This window comes from Ambystoma mexicanum, chromosome 7p, assembly GCF_040938575.1.
Source record: "Ambystoma mexicanum isolate Mex_15411 chromosome 7p, UKY_AmexF1_1, whole genome shotgun sequence".
Taxonomy (NCBI): Eukaryota; Metazoa; Chordata; class Amphibia; order Caudata; family Ambystomatidae; genus Ambystoma; species Ambystoma mexicanum.
The window spans coordinates 273,696,439-273,716,735 of record NC_090939.1 but is presented as its reverse complement, the minus strand read 5'-3'; the positions used below and the strand labels follow the sequence as shown (position 1 = coordinate 273,716,735).

At 44.0% G+C, this 20,297-nt stretch overlaps 1 protein-coding gene across 1 annotated transcript in view; it reads left to right on the top strand.

The window, feature by feature from the left end:
- Positions 1–19,946, top strand: part of SYNJ1 (synaptojanin 1) — a 1,805,713-nt gene extending 1,785,767 nt beyond the window's left edge. The window contains exon 29 of the mRNA XM_069636346.1: positions 14,484–19,946. Coding sequence (XP_069492447.1) covers positions 14,484–15,323 — 840 coding nt within the window. The 3' untranslated portion in view covers positions 15,324–19,946. The remainder of the gene's footprint in view (positions 1–14,483) is intronic.
- The last annotated feature ends 351 nt before the right edge of the window (positions 19,947–20,297 follow it).

Sequence of the window (20,297 nt, the reverse complement as noted above, 5' to 3'; positions counted from 1 at the left end):
AAGTTCCACTGGACTCAAGTGGTTGACTCCCTTTCCCGAAAGTCCTTCTAAGATTATTCAAGCTTGTTTTTTAAGGCAGAGCCAGCCTCCTAGGTACTGCCACAATGTAAAACAGCCTGATGTTCTCCCAAGCTGCGCTGTGTTTTCTCTTTCTCAGTTATTGCGGGCCTCGGGCCCTCTTCTCAGTACCCATCCTCTTGGCCAACTCCCTTGCCAAAGGGGTACACCATGCTTTTAATTTTCCAATCCGGTTTCTCTGAATTTGAATTCCACCCACATCCTTGGCTTACTCTCCTGCAAAGGTCTCGCGTGTCAGTCACAGATGCTCAGTTACTGCAGGCCTTGGGCCCTGTTCTCAATAGCCCTCCTCTTGGCCCTCTCCCCTGCCAAGTGGGGTAAACCACGCGCTTGATTTCCAATCCGGTTTCTTTGGTTTCACTTTCACTCACAGCCTTGGTTTACTCTCCTGTCAAGGTCTCCGAGTGTCAGTCACATATACACACTTCGTATTCCCCTTTGATAGCACTTGGGGAATACTTCCCCAATAAGGGTTCAAGACTCCTTTCTTTTGTCTGCTCACAATGTCTTTATCATCCAATCTCTCTCTGTTCCACAGCCCTGGTTTACTGTCCTGTCAAGGTTGGTGAGCATTGTGCGTTTCCCCAAGGTTCATGTTCCCCCTTACTGTTAGGGTACACTGTTCTAATGCAGGTTCCAGACCCCTTGCTCTAGGTTATTCCCAATGTTCTCTTGCTTTTGCTTCAATTCTGCCCACAGCCCTGGTTTACTCTCTTGCTTATGGTCTGTGCGTATCCCTTCTGTCTGCCAGTCGGGATATGTCCTTCTGATTTGGGTCCCAGACCGCTTTCTCTTTATCACCCTTTCCCGGTGAGTATTCCTGCTTTACTTTGTTTCCTACCCCACATGCTCTTTGGGTCTCCCCAACCACCAGACTAGCCACCCTGATACCTTAAGGGCCTTTGTTGTCTGTCTCTAACAGTTCTCAGATCTCCCAAGGTCTTCCAATAGCAGCAGGACCTTTCCTGGTCGCTCACGCTTCTGCAGTCTGCAGGTGCTTTGTGGACAAGTCCTTCTGATGTGAGTCACAGACCTCTTTGTCCTTGTCACCCTTTGCTGGTGAGTATTTCTGCCTTACTTTGTTTCTTGCCCCACATGCTCACTGGGTCTCCCCAACCACCAGACTAGCCAACCTGATACATGTAGGGCATTGGTTGTCTGTCTCCAATGGTTTGTAGGTCTCCCAAGGGCTTTGCCCGGTCCTTCAGTAGCAGCAAGACCTTTCCTGATTGCTCACAGGCTTCCCCTGCAGTCTGCTGGTGCTTTGTAGACAGTGCTGCAGCTCCAGTTCCCAGCAGGCAGGTTTTCTCCTCTCCTCTCCGCTTCCTGCTTCCTGTGCCTTCCGTGGGTCTATGCCGGTATCTCTCCCCTGTGTGTCTGCATGGCTCCTGCCACACTTTCGGTTTGCATCGAGTGGAGAAGGTAGACGCCATTGTTATGTTCTGTCATCTTTAAATGACAGCTGATCAATTGCATTACTGCAAAGGCAAGAGCGCGTGCCGGCATTCAGGTTGGTGATCTTCATTGCTCGTCTCTCCCTCATCCCAGTAGTTTCTATCTGAGATGTCTTTCCAAAGCACATGGGGACATTGGGTATTGGGGAATGGAAGGGGCTTTGAGGGAAGGTGGGTGGGTTAAGGGGATATTGCGTTCTCCCAGGTTCACCACCACTATCAATGGGCCCCCGCCTCCCATGATATCCTCCTGCTGAGCACCACCCCCAGGGGAAAATCCAGGCAGCAGCCTCACCTCCGTGGCCTCCTGGGAAGGGGCTCCCCCATCTGAATCAGTGATGAGACCCCAGGATTCGTCACAGGTGGCAGGGAGGCTTCCTGACAAATTCTGCAGCCTGGACTAGACACTGTGGATTGTGTGGGCTGCTCAGTGGGCACAGTGGTGCAACATCAACTCTTGGTTGAAGACATCTGTCTTTGTTCAAGATGTACAGGAAAAGCTCCTGCATGACCTTTGACCGGCATAACCTTTTTAGAGCAAAAGCCAATGGCAGAGATTTCAATCCTCCAAGGTGACAGCTAAGTTTTTGGGCTTGGCTGTGCAACAGCCCTCAGTGCTGTTCAACAGGGTTTGAGGTTTCTGTCCCTCTGCCACCTATGCTTCCTGTGGGAGAGGTCAGGCTGTCCAGGAAGACTGCAAGGCAAACGTGCCCCTCGAGAGTTTGGCCAGCAGCAGCTCCTATCCCCTGGGCCACCCAGGATGCATAACCCCTGTGAAAGGATTGTCTGCCAAGAGTCCCTAACGGGGAGGGGAAGATTTCACAGTTGAGCATGAAATAGTCTCGTACCGTGCCTGATGCTAGGTCCTTCCAGGACGTTCAACAGGGTAACCGTCTCCCATTCATTCAGCACCCTCCAGACCTCTGCCCTGTCTTCGGTCCCCATCCTCCTGAAGGGGGTATGTCCATTTCTCTCAAAGGGTGTGGTAAAATGTGTCCTCTACTCAGAACAAGGCAAGGGCTGCTGCTTAATGTATTTTCTAGTGTGAAAGAAGTACAAAGGCGTGCATCCAATTCTGGATCAGAGGCTACTGAATTTGTACCTACGAAAGGACAAATTCAAGATGGTCATTCTAGCCCAGATCCTTCTACATCTCGATCCGCAGGAGTGGTTGGTATCACTGGGCCTTCAGGGCACCTACTTCCGTATGCCAATTCATCTAAAGCACAGGAAGTATTTTTTTTTTATTGTTCATTTATAACGCGCTTAATACCAGCGAGTGGTTTTTAAGCGCTGAGTCAGGAGTTGAACCTGTGTTGCACCGTGTTGCCTTCCCTCCAAGACAAATGGCAGTGCCCATGAGCTAGCCTTCCTCCCCAAGTACCCGAGGTTCGTTGTGGGCCAACATCACTATCAGTTCAGAGTCCTGTCATTCGGTCTTTCTTCAAAATGTAGGGTTTTCACAAGGCTGTTGGCGGTGGTGGTGGCTCGCCTCAATAGGGAATGCATTCATGTATTTCCCTACCTGGATGACTGGCCCAGCTGAGCTCGCTCCCAAGACGAGGCGTCGTCACATCTGTTCTGGACTCACAGACTGTTGCACAGCTTGGGCTTTTCCCTGAACTTCAAAAGGTTACAAGTTTCGCCATCCCAGCTCCTTCGATTTATTGGGGTGATCTTGGATGGCAAACATCTGTCAGATGGTACATTTCTTTCAATCACAAGTTCCTGCCTAGCACTTCCTGCGTCTGCTGGGTCTCATGCCCTCGTACTTTCGTGTGGTCTGGTGGGCAGCTGCGCATGAGGTTGCTTCAGTGCTTCCTCCATTGCCAGTGGTCACATTTCAGGCATACGTCAGATCTTATGCAGGTATCGAGTAGTGTTGCTCGAGACTTTGCATGGTGGTCCCTGAGAGACAACCTACTGAAAGATTTGTTGTTTCGACAACCCTGGCCTCAAGTGACCGTGGTCCCTGACTGCTTGGGGCGTGCTTATCGGTCGGACCTGAGGGCGAGATGACTGTGGTCTCCTTCAGAGTCTCAGAAGAACATCAGTTCGCTAGGCTTCAGGGCGATCCGGCTGGCCCTGGTCGTGTGCCTCCCCTCTGTGAAAGGGAGATCTTTGCTTGACGGACAACACAGTGGCCATTACTACCTCAACAAACTAGGTGGTGTGGGATCCTAACCACTTTGCAGTGAAGCAATGTGACTGTGGTTCTGAGCGCTGAAGAACAATGTCTGTGACGACTGCCCCTCTTGCCAGCAGAGATAATCTCACTGCAGACGCCATGCGCAGACATACTTCGGCCTCCCACATGTGGGAGCTCTGCCAGGAAGTTCTGGAGGAGATTTTCTCCCACTGGGAAATTTCTCAAGAGGATCTCCTTGCTACAAGTGCGAACAAGAAGTGAGATTTGTACCCTCCCTTATGTGTTCCTGCTGATCCCTGTCATTCCACTGGTTCTAAGGAGGTTGGATCTGTTCAGGTCCATGTTGCTCTTGAGTGCTTCCGACTGGGCCCGGAGAATGTGGTACCCGGAGTTCCTGGGCTTGTCCATCTGCTCTCCCTGGTGCCTCCCGGAGAGAATGGATATGCTCTCTTGGTCTGAGCGGCGGGCCCTCCGTCTGAACCTTCATGCTTGGCTGCTGAGATACAAGGAGTGGGACTTGTCGAAAAACGTCCTGGATTTAGTACTCTTGCCCAGTGGCCTGCCAGTAAGTCAATTTATGCTTGGCAATGGCGTAAGCTCTCGGCTTGGTGCCTGCAGGAGGATCTGGACTCTTGATCCTTTATCTTCTGTCCTGGATTTTCTGCTGTCCTTGGCCTGGTCCGGCCTGCAGATCGACACAGTGAAGGGGCATCTAGCCGCTATCTCCATTTTTAAGAGGTCCTGTGAACAAGACTTTATCTGCACAATACCCACAGATCTGCAGGTTTTACAAGGATTGTTCAGTCAGTTTCCTCTAAGCCAGTTTGTGGTTCTGGCATAGGATTTGAATTTGGTGTCAATAATAGTGTGTTATTTATATAACGCCTTAATCCAAAGCGCTTTACAGAGCACATATTTACAATCAATATCACCCAACCGAAATTGGTACTCATTTATTGACCTCGGAAGGATGAAAGGCTGAGTTGGCCTTGCCGGGATTCGAACCTGCGACCTGCAGATCACACTCAGATCGCAGCAGCAAGCGCTCAACCCGCTGAGCTATCTTACCGGCTTATCTGTAGTTATGGGTGCTCTGAAGGCATCATGAAATAGGACACAGACAACAGATTCCAGATTCAAAACAATCTGTTTTATTAACTTAAATGTCAGGATGGAAAATTGCCTAACTTGCCCTCTTCTAAGGTGGGATTTCCCTACCTAAATAAAACTAAGGAAAGCCTGAGTCAAAGAATTCAATTTAGGAATTTGTCTATGTCCAAAAACGATGCTTGCCCTCACAACTATAACCATACAGTGTGTAGGGATGTCGATAACCAAAAAGAAAACCAGTGTATAAAACAATGTCCTCAGCTTCTTCCAGCTCGCAGCTTTCTTTCAGCTCCCCAAGTATAAAACGGTTCAATAAAGTAAAGTCTCAAAATTCCCTTTCTTAGAGTTAGAATGCAATAGTTGTTTCAGGTCTTGGGGTCTCCTTCCCCATGTTAGGACGTGGGGTGACCGTCCCCAAGTACAAAGTCACATAATTCAAAAAGCTTTAAAGTGAAATGTTCTTTGTCGGAGCTCAGGGTTCCCTTCCCCAAGCTCCAAGTGCCACATTTACAAAGGAACCACACATTTCTTTGTTTTCCACAGTAGGTAAATGTTGTTGTCAAATACACAGTTTGGATAATTTTGTAGCTTTCACACATGTTGAAAATGTTACTGTAAATTAAGCTTCAGTATCCTTTGGTTGCCTGTTCCTTTCAAATCATATTATAAATCATATTAAATTTCAGAATACTGTGGTTGGTTTTGAATTATATTCATTTTAGCACTTGAATGTATGATGGTTTACATGGATTTAAGTTTCCTCTCCTTATTTTGGTTTTCATCTGGTTAGTAGTGTAGATTTTATTCAATTCAGTATTTTTTCTTTTTTTTTATTGTATTTGGTTAGTTCAACCCTTTACAAAAAAAACTATTTCAAGTAGTCACATAATAAACATAATTAAAAGAAGAAGATGCTAAAATAAAATTAAAATAGTACACACGTAGTTGTTACCCAACAGGAAAACAAAATAAATTAAGAGAAGGGTAATCGATTTAAGTCCAATACATCAACAGAAGTTCTCCCTCGAGGTCTATTAATTGGATTGGTTCAGTGTACACACAGCAGTTAGTAAAACCACAAATAGAGCAGCATATAAAAAAATCAACAATTACATTCACATCAGATATTGAGTACTACCAGTTGTAGTCTAGAGACAGTGAATCCATAGACAATTCAAATAAAAAATAAATAAATTCAGAATAAGTCCAAATTTGCAGATCGTGTCAAGTTAAATAATACTGAAATGAGATCCATCCCCTGCCAAGTATCATCAGTTTACCTGGTCTACAAATTTAGTGATTTGATGAAACCAACCAGGGCCAACCCTTCCTGGATATGAAAGTTTTCAAGACAATGTTTCCATATTATATCTTCATCATAGAGGAATGGATTCATTGCAAGTGGCCCCAGGTATTGGGTTCTTAAGCCCTGTAGTGGGAGGCATTCAAGCACCAGATGCCTTAAGGTTTCCAGTTTTGCCATACAAAACCTACAAGTAGCTGACTCCGCCGTGATAAGCGATCTCCTAAGCTGGATTTCCCTAGTTGGTAGTAAGTTCCACCTGACCCTTAGGATACCCCTGTAGTGAAGATGAGGAAATTGTAATAGGATCCTAGTCAGAGTTCCCCTTCGTCTGTGTTCATGCATCAGGTGCCTCATAGATGGATAAGAGTGAAATGTATCAGTATTCCTGAGACCAATCATAGTCAAATAAGGCTCGCTTAGCCTTAGTAGGGTTCGAGATCAGCGTTTCCACAGACACACCAATCTCATTTAAGATACATTCAAACGAGTTTGGAAGGCCATTAATACAGATGATCGGTCCAGATTTCTACTCATTAGTTGGTATAGGGAATCATTGTACCCGTGCCCACAGCGGCACCATGCCCAGCTCAAAACAGATGGCTGAGATCGGAACTGCATTCGGCACTCCAAGGATTCTCCTCCAAATTTTTCCCTCAATTCTGCTCAGGATCTTACACAAATTATCAGATCTTAATTCTAAACCATAGGTCAATTTAGGCACAATTTTGCCTTCGAAGAACATCATTGAGGGTTTGAGGGAGAATCTTCCAAACTTTTGGTCAATTCTAGTAATCTGAGCTTCTAAAAGTTTAGCCTTGTGCAGCAAGATCTCATTAGCTATTTTAGGGTCTTCACAGGCAGAAAAATAGAATCCCAGATAACGAATCTGATGACTTCAGAGGCATGCCTCCAATGGTGCATACAGGTCCTTTAGTCATCCCTTTTGCTTTCTTAAAGGCAAGAATCTTAGTTTTAGTTGGGTTGATAATTAGCCGGTTATCATTGGCATAGTTCTCAAAGTTGTTTGGAGATCTTTGCAGCCCAACTTTAGTGCAATCAAAAATCAGTGTGTCATCTGCATATATTAGACATACAATTTTGTCCTTACCGATCTTTGGGGCAACCAGCCCCTCTTTAGCCAGCGATAGTATTACATCAGAGAAGTACTGATTAAATAGCCAAGGGGCCAAGACGCACCCTTGCCTCACCCCCCGGTAGGACCGTACTCTACTAGAGATGTCCCCCTTTTGACTTAAGCGGATCTGTATGCCACTGTTTTCGCACACACCACTAATGAGTCTTAACAGCCCATCAGGCAACCCCCATTTGGCAAGTTTGGACCATAATCTACCACGGGCGATGCAGTCAAATGCGGCAGTTAGATCGATCGAGGCCATATAAGTACCGCCCTTAATTTGAAACCAAGCCTCTTCCTGCACACACTTGAGTGCCAAGCCGTTAATGTTTGTGGAATGTCCCTACCTGAAGCCTGTCTGGAATTGGGCCAACAGGTGATAAGTGGTAGCCCAGTCCTCCAAGTGTGAGAGCAGGAATGCCGAAAGGATTTTACAATCGGCATCGATGAGAGAGATCGGTCGATTCAATTCAGTATTCAATAATGAAATCTTTAGCTTAGGGTGCATTTTCCCTTCATCTTATGCTTCAATAATTGTTTGTTTCACTTTAATTGAATAGGTCAATGTTCAGAGACCTTTGAAAATGTGTTCCTTGCCACATGTGACCACTCTTGATACAAAGTATTTCCCTCTGTTAGATAATGTATAAGTATAGTTGTTCCTTTCACATTAATTGAGCAATTGAATGTTCGGAGACCTTCGAAAACGTGTATTTTGCCATTCGTGACCACTCCAATATAAAGTATTTCTGGAAATGCTTAAGTTCACACACGCGCACCAGGTTTTTCAATTCTGAGAAACTCACTGGTCGCTTTGAAGGATGGTGCTGCAGCGCGGCTCACAGTGTTCCTGCCCATTAGACGTTCCTAGGGTGGTCCTCCACCACAGGGGAATGAGCCAGTTGAACAGGAAGGACAGGGGCAGCCTTCCAGCACCACTTCCCTCACCTTTCCCAGTCTGCTCCATGGAGTCCACATGCCACGTTGGAGAGTCCTCTGCTTTCTGCACTGGCTTCCTGGTCCTTCTCCTTTCGTTCCCCTTTTCCACTGAGTTGGGCTCCATTTATACACCTGCTGTCCTTTAACAGTCTGCCAGTGTGGGTGATTAGTCAGCCTTGCCTGACAACAATTAAAGGGACATGCCTGACCTTCACTACTCTTAGCAGGCATCTTCCTCATCCCAGTACTGGAATGGTAAGCAGGCATATTCTTCATTGCTCTTAGTTGCCTCTTATTCGTCCCAGTACTGTCAAGTGTCAATGGTGGGGAAACGAGGGGAGCTCACTTATAATAGCCCATAAAGGTTGGGGAAGGGTTGGGTTGGTTGTCACTAGGAAAGGGGAGATACCATGTCTCGCCCAAGGGCACCCCACTCCCAGTCCCCAAGGACCATCCACCCAGGTGCTCCTCCCTCGCTTCTCCGCCCCCATGGTCGGGATCCAATAGCAATGGCCTTTCCCTGGCCACCTCCATAGAGGATCAAACGGGTCAAGGGGTGAGAATACCTTCAGATTTCTCACAGTGCTCTGTTTGAGCACCTTCATTATTGGTATATTAGACTGCTCACCCATAAGGTGATTTTCCTTGTTGCCATCACCTCCGCTAGATGGGTGCGTGAGTGCAAGGTGTTTTCTGTTAAATACCCCTATTAGGTTATCTCCAAAGAGTCGTCCACGTTTCGGGTGAAACCCTCCTTCCTTCCGATGGTAATCTAGAATGTCCAGCTCTCAGAAAATCCATTATCCAGTGGCAGAGAAACTATTCCATCGACTGGACCTGGTGCAGGCGTTCAGCTACTACGTCTTTGGACCATGGACGTCAGGAAAGAGGACTGGCTTTTTGTGGGTTATGCTGGTGCCCGTGGTGGCAGGGCTGTGGGCTAAACAGATTCTGTTAATGTGGATCATTCACTGTATCTCTGAATGCTATGATCTGGCTGAAAAGGATGTGCCTGAAGGTCTCAGAGCTCATTCTACAAGTGGTTTGGCAGCCACCTCTGTCCTACAGGAGAGAGTTAATGTCTTGGACATCTGCTAGATGGCTATGTGGTGTTCCCTGTACACATTTTTAAAGCATTACTTCTTGGATTTCCTTTTGTGGTAGTGCGCCTCTTTCGGGAGGGAAATTCCTTCTGAATTATCTGGTTTAGGTGGTGTCCTTTTGGTCTCCACCCTTCTCCAGATCCACATACTGCTGTGTTAGTCCATCATAGATAAAGAATCAGTGGGAGGAAGTAACCCATTACAAGAAAAAATGACTTGCCGTAATGTATTTTTCTGATGGATGTTCCTCCCATGGATTCCTCAACACCCTCTCAACCTGTCCCTTTTGGTAGATATCAAGTACACCATTGGTTCTGCGGTCCCTCAGCATCGGAGTGCTAGGGAAAAAGGAGTGGAACAGGGGTCACGGGGCGCAGGGCTTATATATATATATATATATATATATATAGAAAAATAAGGAAAGGTGCGCACTCCAATTATCTGCATGACCTTCCAGGCCACTGGTGTACTCCTCCGACCGGTTTCTGTGCCAATACACGTCATCAGGGAGGCTGGGTGGACTTGCAGCTCACCGCAGGTGCAGGTGACAAAAATCTGCTGCAAGGGCTACTGGTAGATGTAGTCATCTGGTCAGCAGAGAAAACGCTCACGCCCAATCCCACAGTGGAGAAAGGGGGGGGGGGGAGTGTAGCCTCAAGTGAGGCACTCCAAAGCCGGGCATATATAACCCTGGTGCGGCACCTTGGCAGGTCTTGAGGATTCCACCCTCAAGGTCCTGCGAAAAATGGAAAAATAAGGAAAGGTGCGCACTCCAATTCTCTGCATGACCTTCCAGGCCACTGGTGTACTCCTCCGACCGGTTTCTGTGCCAATACACGTCATCAGGGAGGCTGGGTGGACTTGCAGCTCACCGCAGGTGCAGGTGATAAAAATCTGCTGCAAGGGCTACTGGTAGATGTAGTCATCTGGTCAGCAGAGAAAACGCTCACGCACAATCCCATAGTGGAGAAAGGGGGGGAGTGTAGCCTCAAGAGAGGCACTCCCAGGCCGGGCATATATAACCCTGGTGCGGCACCTTGGCAGGTCTTGAGGTCTACCAGTAGCCCTTGCAGCAGATTTTTATCACCTGCACCTGCGGTGAGATGCAAGTCCACTCAGCCTCCCTGATGACGTGCATTGGCACAGAAACCGGTCGGAGGAGTACACCAGTGGCCTGGAAGGGTCACGCAGAGAATTGGAGTGCGCACCTTTCCTTGTTTTTTCCATTTTTCGCAGGACCTTGAGGGGTGGAATCCTCAAGACCTGCCAAGGTGCCGCACCAGGGTTATATATGCCCGGCTTTGGAGTGCCTCACTTGAGGCTACACTCCCCCCCCTTTCTCCACTGTGGGATTGGGCGTGAGCGTTTTCTCTGCTGACCAGATGACTACATCTACCAGTAGCCCTTGCAGCAGATTTGTATCACCTGCACCTGCGGTGAGCTGCAAGTCCACTCAGCCTCCCTGATGACGTGTATTGGCGCAGAAACCGGTCGGAGGAGTACACCAGTGGCCTGGAAGGTTGTGCAGAGAATTGGAGTGCGCACCTTTCCTTGTTTTTTCTATATATATATATGTAAAAAAAGGTGGGTGAGGCGCGCACTCCAATTCCTGGCCAATATACTACCGGAAGAAAGAAAAAATATATAACTGGGTTAGATCCCAATTGCTGCCAAAATATTCACAGGGTTGGATCCCTTCCGTTGCATTTCTGCTGCTGTTCTCCTCCTCCTTGCGCTTTCGTGTCCCAACACTCTTCAGGGAGGCTGTGTTGCCTTGCTTTTCAGGTGAATACAATTCAATTGCTAATGCAGTCTCTAAGGATTAGGGGAGCTGTAGTGAAAAATGTTTTGTTCAGTTCAGGTGACAAAGGAAAGACTCCTCTCCAGGAGCACACATCTTACCCTTAACAGGGGGAGGGGGGAAAACCATAACTATGGTTCTCCACTGTAGGGCACGATATCCCCGGTGCTGCAGCCTCTGGAGTCCGGATCTCCACAGATTACATGTAAAAAAAGGTGGGTGAGGCGCGCACTCCAATTCCTGGCCAATATACTACCTGAAGAAAGAAAAAATATATAACTGGGTTAAATCCAAGGTTGTTTCGGACATTCATCTCTCTCAGAAGATCCATATTCCTATGTTTTTCCTCTGACCTCACCCTTCCAAGACAGAGGAACGATTCCATCAGCTGGACCCGGCGCAGTCCCTCAGCTCCTACGCCTCTCGGATGACTAGCTTTTTGTGAGTTATGCTGGTGCTGGCAGGGCTGGTATTAAACCAACCCTGTCATCCTCTGTATCTCAGAAAACTAAGATTTGGCTAGGAAGGATGTGCCTAAAGGTCTCCGGGCTCATTCATCCATAGGCCCGGCTGCCACCTGTGGCCTGCATGGGGGGTGAGTGGGGGTTCCTTGTCTTGGACATCTGCCCAGCAGATGGCTTTGCTGCCCACGTTTGCCAAACAGTACTGCTTGTATTCCCTGAACAGAAGTTCGCTTTGGTCAAGCTGTACTCCAAGGTTTTCTGGTTTAGGCTGTGTTCTCTCGCTCTCCTCCCTTCTCCAGATTTATGTACTGCTATCAGAGTATATCTTAGATGAGAAATCAATGACAGGACGGAATACATTTGATTGTAATGTTCTTTTTAATAAAAGTTCTAATCACATATTCCTTGTAGCCCTCCCAACCTGCCCCTTTTCTTGGATAGCTCGTTTACCTTATCTGTCATGCGGTCCCTCAGCAGCTGAGTGCTAGGGGGACAAGGTGGAACTGAGGTCCTGGGATGCGGCAGCACCATATATACTGGCCCTGAAGATGCATAACGATACTGAGTGGAGCCAACACTGACCTGTACAGCGGCCCATGGAGGGCCAGCTGCCTTTGGAAACTTTCGAAAGGCAGCTAGCCTTCGATGAGGAATCTGTGGTAGGAACATCCATCAGAAAGAACATTACTGAGAGATGAGTAATGTGTTCTTCAATAACAATCCCCCACATGGCTTATCCAGTTTGTTTCCAATAACCAATCAGCACTGTGTAACAAATTTAGTTCAGTGGATAGCTTTGTTTTCAAGGGTCTTGTCGGCTGAGAGGAGGAACTGTACTTCTACTGGGGTAGGCTGTCAAAGCGCTTGTATACCTCATGTGCGTGCTTGCCATACACACAAGCCATGTTCACATGTTAATCGGTTTTATAATGTTGGGGCCCACCATTTGGGGCATTAGCGTACTTTATCGTGGCCCAATTGACCTTTTCTGAATTTACCACATTTGTTTGTTGCATTTCTATAGGAATTTCGTTCAATTTTTATTCAATATAGATGTGGGGTGGGGTATGAGATGATATGATAGGGCATTTATAACGCGCCTATACACAAGTGTTTCAAGTCGCGAAAGGGAATTGGTTAAGCTGGAGGGAAGTTGCGGTGGGCAAATAGACCTAAAACCCATTTGGCGGACATGGATTTTTTGATTTGCTTGTTTAGGAATTACCTGTATTAGATGTAAATGTCCTCCTAAGTTATTAGTAATTTTCAGCTAGGAAGCAGACAAAGAAACAGGTAATGGAATGTGTACTGTAATTAAATTGAGAGATGGTAGAGCAGAGGGAATGATACATAGGGAAGTCTTTTGTGGAATAGCTGTTTTAAACAAAGTGATTTTTCATCTAGCTTTGTCAAGCAAAGAGTTTCGGTCTCTGTTTGTAATTCGTGTCACATGATGAGGCAGGCGTTTAATGGCTATGTCCATCTTTGTTAATGGCTAGCGAGCTCAGGATTGAACAGTGCCAAATCAGGTTGTGCACTGTTCTGTGACGAGCAGGAATAGTTATACAAATACTTGTACCAGGAAACATTGGCTGGACAATGGAATTATTTTTTCATTTTTTGTACTGTACATTTATGGTATAGTAAGAGCTTCACTTTTCAGTGTCTTCTTTCCAAGATCTCTAGAACTCTCTGGTACAAAGAAAAAAAACTACAAAACCTGGATGTAAAAGAAGAGCTGTGGGTTTTTCCTCTGACCATGCCAAGTATGTTCATGAACAGCCTTACATGCTTTGTTCTTGAGTGGAAATGGACTTAGTAGAACAATCTCTAAGTCCAGTTCTGGATTGTATTTTAATACAATGCTGCGTTCAAGGGGCTCAGTTTCTATTCCTGTGATGTGTGGGGGAAGCAATGCTTCCCTTGTGGGTAATGTGTAGTCATAACTCGTCATGCAGCTGCGAAGCAGATGCTCACTTTAGCTGCGCAGTCCTTCAGACTCTCTTTGCCTGACCTCACTTGTGATGTTACCACGTACTGAAGTTCTCCTGGCTTTATTTTCTCCTTATGATGGAAATGGAATGGTGCTGGACCTAAACAGGAAAATGGCTCTCCATCAGTAAGTTTGGTACTCAACCAGATAGGCTCCTTGCACTACAAATAGCTGCCCTTCATGCTCCATTCATCTATGCCCCTAGTGGTACAGTCATCTGACTTTTAATATATTGAACTGAAGGCTGAAGTGCTCAGGAGATGGACAATGGGGGCAGGGCTATGGCTTAAACCACTGTGGGATATTTGTGTAAAATAGCATGTGTTTCTAAAATTACAAGGCACCATTCTAGGTCCTGCAACAAAGTAGTGCAGGGGTCCCCATCACTTGATCTTAAAAGGCGGCCTAGGGACTACAAGTACAGGGGTTTACTGCTTGTATATTTATATGTTTCTCCACCCCATTCATAGCTATGGCACTTGCTGCTCAAGAAGGTAGGAATTTGATTAACAACCTACTCAGTGGGTCGTGGTACTAGGACTGACAGCCCACTCTTCTGGGTTCCCAGTTGATTCATTAACTAGTAGATTTTTACATCCTTCCTAAAAATGTTTGTCATTGTACTGTTATACGAAAGTATCTTCACCGTCTGTCTTTTTTTACTGTAATGATCTTGCGATCTTATTAAATAGTTCCCTTGATTTTTCAACTTCCATTATAATTTGTGCATGCCTTCCAACTACTCACCAGCTGCCATGTGTGGCTTTTATGTTACTCTGAGGGGAGTTTCAGGGAGAAGACGTTCTCTGGGCAGACATTTAGTATTGGCCTTGTTTTATTGGTAAATCTAGCATAGACATTTGTCAGGCCTTTACGTCTTTAAGATAAAAGAATGAGATTTTATGTACATAGCCAGACTAGATCTGAGCTGCCTATTTTGTTTCTTTGCAGATCACAGAAAATGGAGTGAATAATGGTGGTCAACATGGAGCGAGATTTAGAAGCTCTCCGTTTGAAGACCCGTCATTTAATATGCTTCCCAAGTCAAGGACCGCGACCCCGCTTAGTAGATCGCCTGTTCCAGCTTTTCAACATTTGGAGCTAGCTGCAATTCCTTTTGCAACGCAAACCAGTGTGAATTCATTCAACTCTAACAGTGCGATTCCAACAGAGTCGCTGTTTGGAAATCATAGCAGATCACAGGAAAATATACACTCGTCTCAAAACCCATTTGTTAATGAAACAAATACGGTTTCCAGTGGTACAAACCCTTTTGCTGGGTCTGTTCATTCGAGAAACCCATTTAAAGGCAGTGATTTCAAGGAAGCTACACAAACACCAGTGGTTGCGCCCATATTAGAGAAGCCTTTTACCTCTGTGATGCCAACAGGCACAAAGGAACCTCCCGCAGACACTTTTTCTTTGCTAAATAAAATACCAGTGTTTGAAAATTCAAAACCAAAAGGATGGGTGACATTTGATGAGGAGGATGTCAATGCCAACTTGAAAACAACAGACAACCATATTACTGAGTTAAATAGTGTTCATCCCAAAAAGCCAACCGGCTCAGCAGAATTGTCGAGTGCCCAAATAAATATGTTTCCTGGATCTCACTTTAGCATTGATAGTGATTGGAACAAAAGCATCACTTCCAGGACATTGCCAGCAAGAAGACCACCTGCACCACCCTCTATACCATCAAGATCAAGAACCAGCACCAGATTGCCTGCAAAGTCTTCTAGCTTACCTGGTCCCAAATATTCACTCACACAAGAGTTTACTGATAGATGAAAATAGCAAAGGAAATCCTAACCGAAATATGCACTTTGAAAAGAATAGGTGGGCATTGGAATTGTACTCTGTGCAATAGTTTCTAATTGTCAAATGCACTGATCCTTGCGATTTTTCATACACAACCAAAATAACTATATTTATTGACAAAAATATTAAATATGTATATATCTTGGTAAAGAAAATCCATGCATAGGATATCCACATTCATTGGAATAAAAATGTCTTGAATTTAAATAGATGAAAATTAGATATTACTTTCAAACTACACTGTTAACTCGGTTTTCTTTTTTGGGTGTGGATGTTAAGCACAAGCAGAGTAAAACAAAATATCAAATCAATGAAATGTAGTAGATTAATGTCGATGAATTTCATGTCCAATTCTTCAAACAGTTTGACATATTTAACGGAAAAAATGTGAGCATACAAAGTATTTTATGTTAAAATGGGATGTATGGCTGAGGATAGTGGCCTTCTGTCACTTACACCCTAAAATTACAGGAACCAGATATACATTACTTTTTATGTGTATGTGTTTATATAAAAATATATGTGCATACATATATTTAAATTGTTTGTTATACGTCCTGTGTACTGTCTCAAACAGATTCCAAACATTGCATATTCTTCAGCTTCAGTTAAAGGGCACACACATTTTCCATTTTTTCTTTTATATTTGGTACCAAAGCTTTATTTATTTATCCAAGCCCACATTGTACAAAAATGCAGGGATGTGAAAAGCCACTATAAAGTTACTGTTAAATTGTCCACTACAATTTAACTATAAAGAAGAGCGTGTTGTAACAACCACAATTGCTGGTGTGAATGATCCGTTGTCACCATCAAATCCTCCAAGGGCAACCCCTCATACTTTCCTCTCTCCATCGTAGACTGTGGATGTTTTTAGTCAGGCTGTCCTTTTTGCAGTGTAGAAGCTTATTTTTGGCAGTATATTATTTGCTTTCCAATTCTCTACACAGGGTTTTGTTTTGCACACCCTATTCCTATTTATGCTTCTTTTGGTTTTCCAGTGTTTCTTCTCCAAAAGGCAAACACCATCAAAGAAGCTAGATATGCATTCTTTTTACCACTTGTTAGTCAAAGCATAATGGCTGCAATTTATAAATCACCCTCAGGGTAAAGAACAACCTTGTTGACAGACGTCCCCCTTCTTACTGTGCAACCTCAGCTTAAAGGCAAGGCCTCTGCAAAATTGTCTTTTCTGTGTACATAAATGTCATCTTAGTTGTTCTCATCAGAGAGCCCAGCACAAGTGTCAGATAGGTTTTGACTGATTCTACAATAGTACTAAAAAAAAGATGAAATCACACTTCTGAGACAATTGCTTTAATGCATTGGAGTAGATTTCCTGTAATCATGTCTGTGTTTTGTATGCCAATATGTTAAAAGCCGGCAAAGCTCATGGATTTCTTTTTGCTGAACTGAATCAATCTAATCACGTTTCCAATTGGCACTAAAGCTAAATCAGTTTCAGGGGTAAGTGTTTTTTTAAAACCCTGTAAGGTGATGCCCATAGCCTATGTTTACTCTAACTGCAGTTTGAGACCAAAGACAGAGGCATGTATTGTATTATATCTCTATTGAGCTCACTTTTCTTGATGCTATTACCTTCCTCCTGGCAACACAATGATGCCCTTTGATAATATGTTGTTGCTCTTGGGGCCTAGATCAAAGAGGTAGGTGGTGTGAGTATCTGTGGCTCCTGGGCTAGGCATTGCAAATTCCTCTATTCTGGCTCATTACAATGAGGAATTGGGGGACCAATTTCATGTAAGTTAAGAATGTCTTTCTCATGACATTTTTGATGTTTATTTTAGTGTATCTTTTTGTAAATTCATTGCAGACTACTGAAGATTACAAAGATGGCAAGTAAGGTGACAGGATCTGAACTGCTTCTAAATGTTGTATTTTAACCCAAGACCGAAACCCCCCTAGTCAGTGGTCTCAGTGGATGTGGGTGTATGAAGGGGCTTACGGAAAGATAGAGCTACCATTGATAAGATACTCTACATGGAAGAGATTATTATGGGTAGACTGTCCATATTCTGGTGCCAATCTTGCCAAATAATCTAAGAATCGAGGCTATATCTGAGGTCTAAATTCAGTTTACTTGTTGGAAAACATTGTTTGGGGAAGGACCTTAATGTTTTGTGCAGAGATCCATGTCTAGTTCACATGGTTGCTCAATTCCTTATTCCTCATGATTTTCTTTTAAGTGATTATTTTTATGATTACTCATTTTCCAACTGATAAGGAATCTGTCTCTCGGTTCATGAATTGTCTTACAGAATTGGGAATAAATCACTGTACGCCTTGCACTATACTGAAGCTGTTTTGAAACTTACAGACTTCAACAGCAGGGAAATATATTAGACAAAAAAGTTCTTGAGTCAATAGTTAAATATAATTTGTTGTTTTCTAAAATGTCTACCCAATCCCTAGGATAATAACATACATTGTGATGGATTACCGATAGTGCTGTAATCACACAAAACCATCACCTTAGATAACTTGCATTAGGTATGATCAGTAGTTCAGTGACAAATAACCCATGTCACTGGCGTCCTATTGAAACACAAGGCACCGTCTAGTAATCCTTCAGCATTCGGTAAGTGATAGGCCACAGATGGATGGCTATCGTGTTCATAATTGTTAGAACCAGTGCCTCTTTGGTAATGTTCTCCAAAAGAGGTAAAGCAATTAGTCCACTCTGATACATTGATTCAAACAGAAACATTGTGAAAGGTGTTTCTTTTTAGGATGATCACAGAAATTCTGCAGGCACATTACATCCTCATGCCTGAATCAACCACTCTGGTTCCTTTTCTGGAGATGGTGGGGCATTGTATAGAGAGAAATGGGGGATATATTGAAGGAAAAGGGCATTATATATACTTCATCCCACATGCCCTTGATTTACATCTCTCTCCTAACCCGATCCTCCTTGCTCTTTAAGCATTTTGCATATGGACTCTGTGAGGGTCATTAGGAGTTTGGTGGTATGTCACTGGTAATTCTGGCAGGATACCACCAAAAGCTATTTTACTGTTCCCACCACCTGATATCCCAGAATTACCGGGATATTATAGGTGACGGGAATAATGGTAACCCCCCATTCCATGGAGTACCATAGGACTCCATGGGGGGAATTTCGGTATTACTGGCACTGGTACGACCGGTGGCAGTAATATGGCCAGTTTTTTGCCAGCGTGAACCTGATTTACCTCCAGCTCTTGGCTGGAGGGAAAATCAAGCAATCCCCTCTGGCAAACGTGTAGTTTGGCAGTGCGGGTAATGGAATTACGACACTTTTGCTGCACCGCTAAACTCCTAATGACGGAACAACACCCATCTACCAAGCGGAAACAGAAGTTATATGTACATGCCTCTCACAGCTCTCTCTCAGATGCAGGAAGTAAGATTGTTTGGTCAAAGTTCTCCTAGGCTACAAGAGAGAATATCTTCCTCCTTTACTGTGAATACACACCTGTGTAGAGTGACTTATGTTCTTCACGTGGGTGCTTATGACCACATTAGAGAATGTTTGTCGTCACTGTAGGAAGAATAATTAAAAGCCTGTTCGGAACAAGTGTACAGTGCTGTTACTAATTCATCATGGACTGATAACTGCCATCCACCCCCACGAAGAGGTACTCTTTGATTTAATGTCTGCTTCATCTAAACTGTTTTACCAACTTGAGAAATTGTTAATGCTATTTTCTCAAGCAACGCACATTCATATTGCCGCACTAAGTCACCTAAAATGTATTCTTCATAGTTGTGTACAGCATCATAGACTTTGTTAGCAGATTTCTAAACTTTTCTGGGGAAAAGGTATTCAAGAAGTCTCTAAATTGTGAGTTTATGATTTAAACAATACTTTAATGGCATCAGCATAACATTTCATAGCAGAGTACATTTGTTTCTGATAAACACGTTCAATTATTTATGCCAGGAGCTGCTGTTGCAAAGACATACAAGCAGGGTCTTTTATATTGTGTTTATATACTGCTTCTGCGTCCAAACTTATTTTGTCATCAAACAGTGTTACTAGGAGAACTGTGCTTCATTATGTGAATTAGCCTATTCAACATGTGGTGATATAATGTGAATATTGTAAGAAGTATATATTCTACATAATAGGCAAGCTGAATCCTCTTTTTAGCGTGCTTTGTTAGTACAGATTGCTGTTCTGTTATCAGTCGGATTGGTTCCCTGTGGTATATTTATTATGATTAAAAGCGATCTTGATTGAATGTATTTAATGTTCAGCAAACCAACACTGTTTACAGGACAACAGCGCGTTCAAAATGTCATGGAACTTGCTGAAAAGCTAATCACGTAGTTAAAGAACTTTGTAAACACTGAGAAGCAAAGCAGTAACATGAAGGTCATTAAGCAAAAAGGGGAGGAGCGAGACTGACTGCATCAACACATTCTATGTTCCCTGTGGTATAGTACTCTGTTTACATGTGAGCATTGCTTATGACTATACTATTAACTGTAATGAACTGCAGTACTCATTTTACTGACGCGTAATAAGATGCACATATCTTGTGAAATATGTAGTGCTTCTAAAATAAAAGCAACTATCTACATAAAGTTCTTTATTATTGTTAATATTTTATTTTTTATGATGGGGTGGAGTGTGAAAAAAAAAAACACAATTTGTAGAATCACAGTTGGTGCTCATACTAAGACCGACATGAAGAACTTTTTTGACTTTACCTTATTTGCTCAAACATTTTATATATGTGTGGGGTACTATTTATATGAAATACAACACTGGAGTGATTTCAAGTTATGAATGCTAAAGCAAAAGGACTGGTGCAGTTCTTCAAATGTGTGAGTAAATCATAGTTTATTAATGATGATATATGCATGTTTATTCTCTTTGAATTACCCCAGCCAGCAATCCCTATTGTAATGCCATGTAGTTAAAGGCATTGGTAT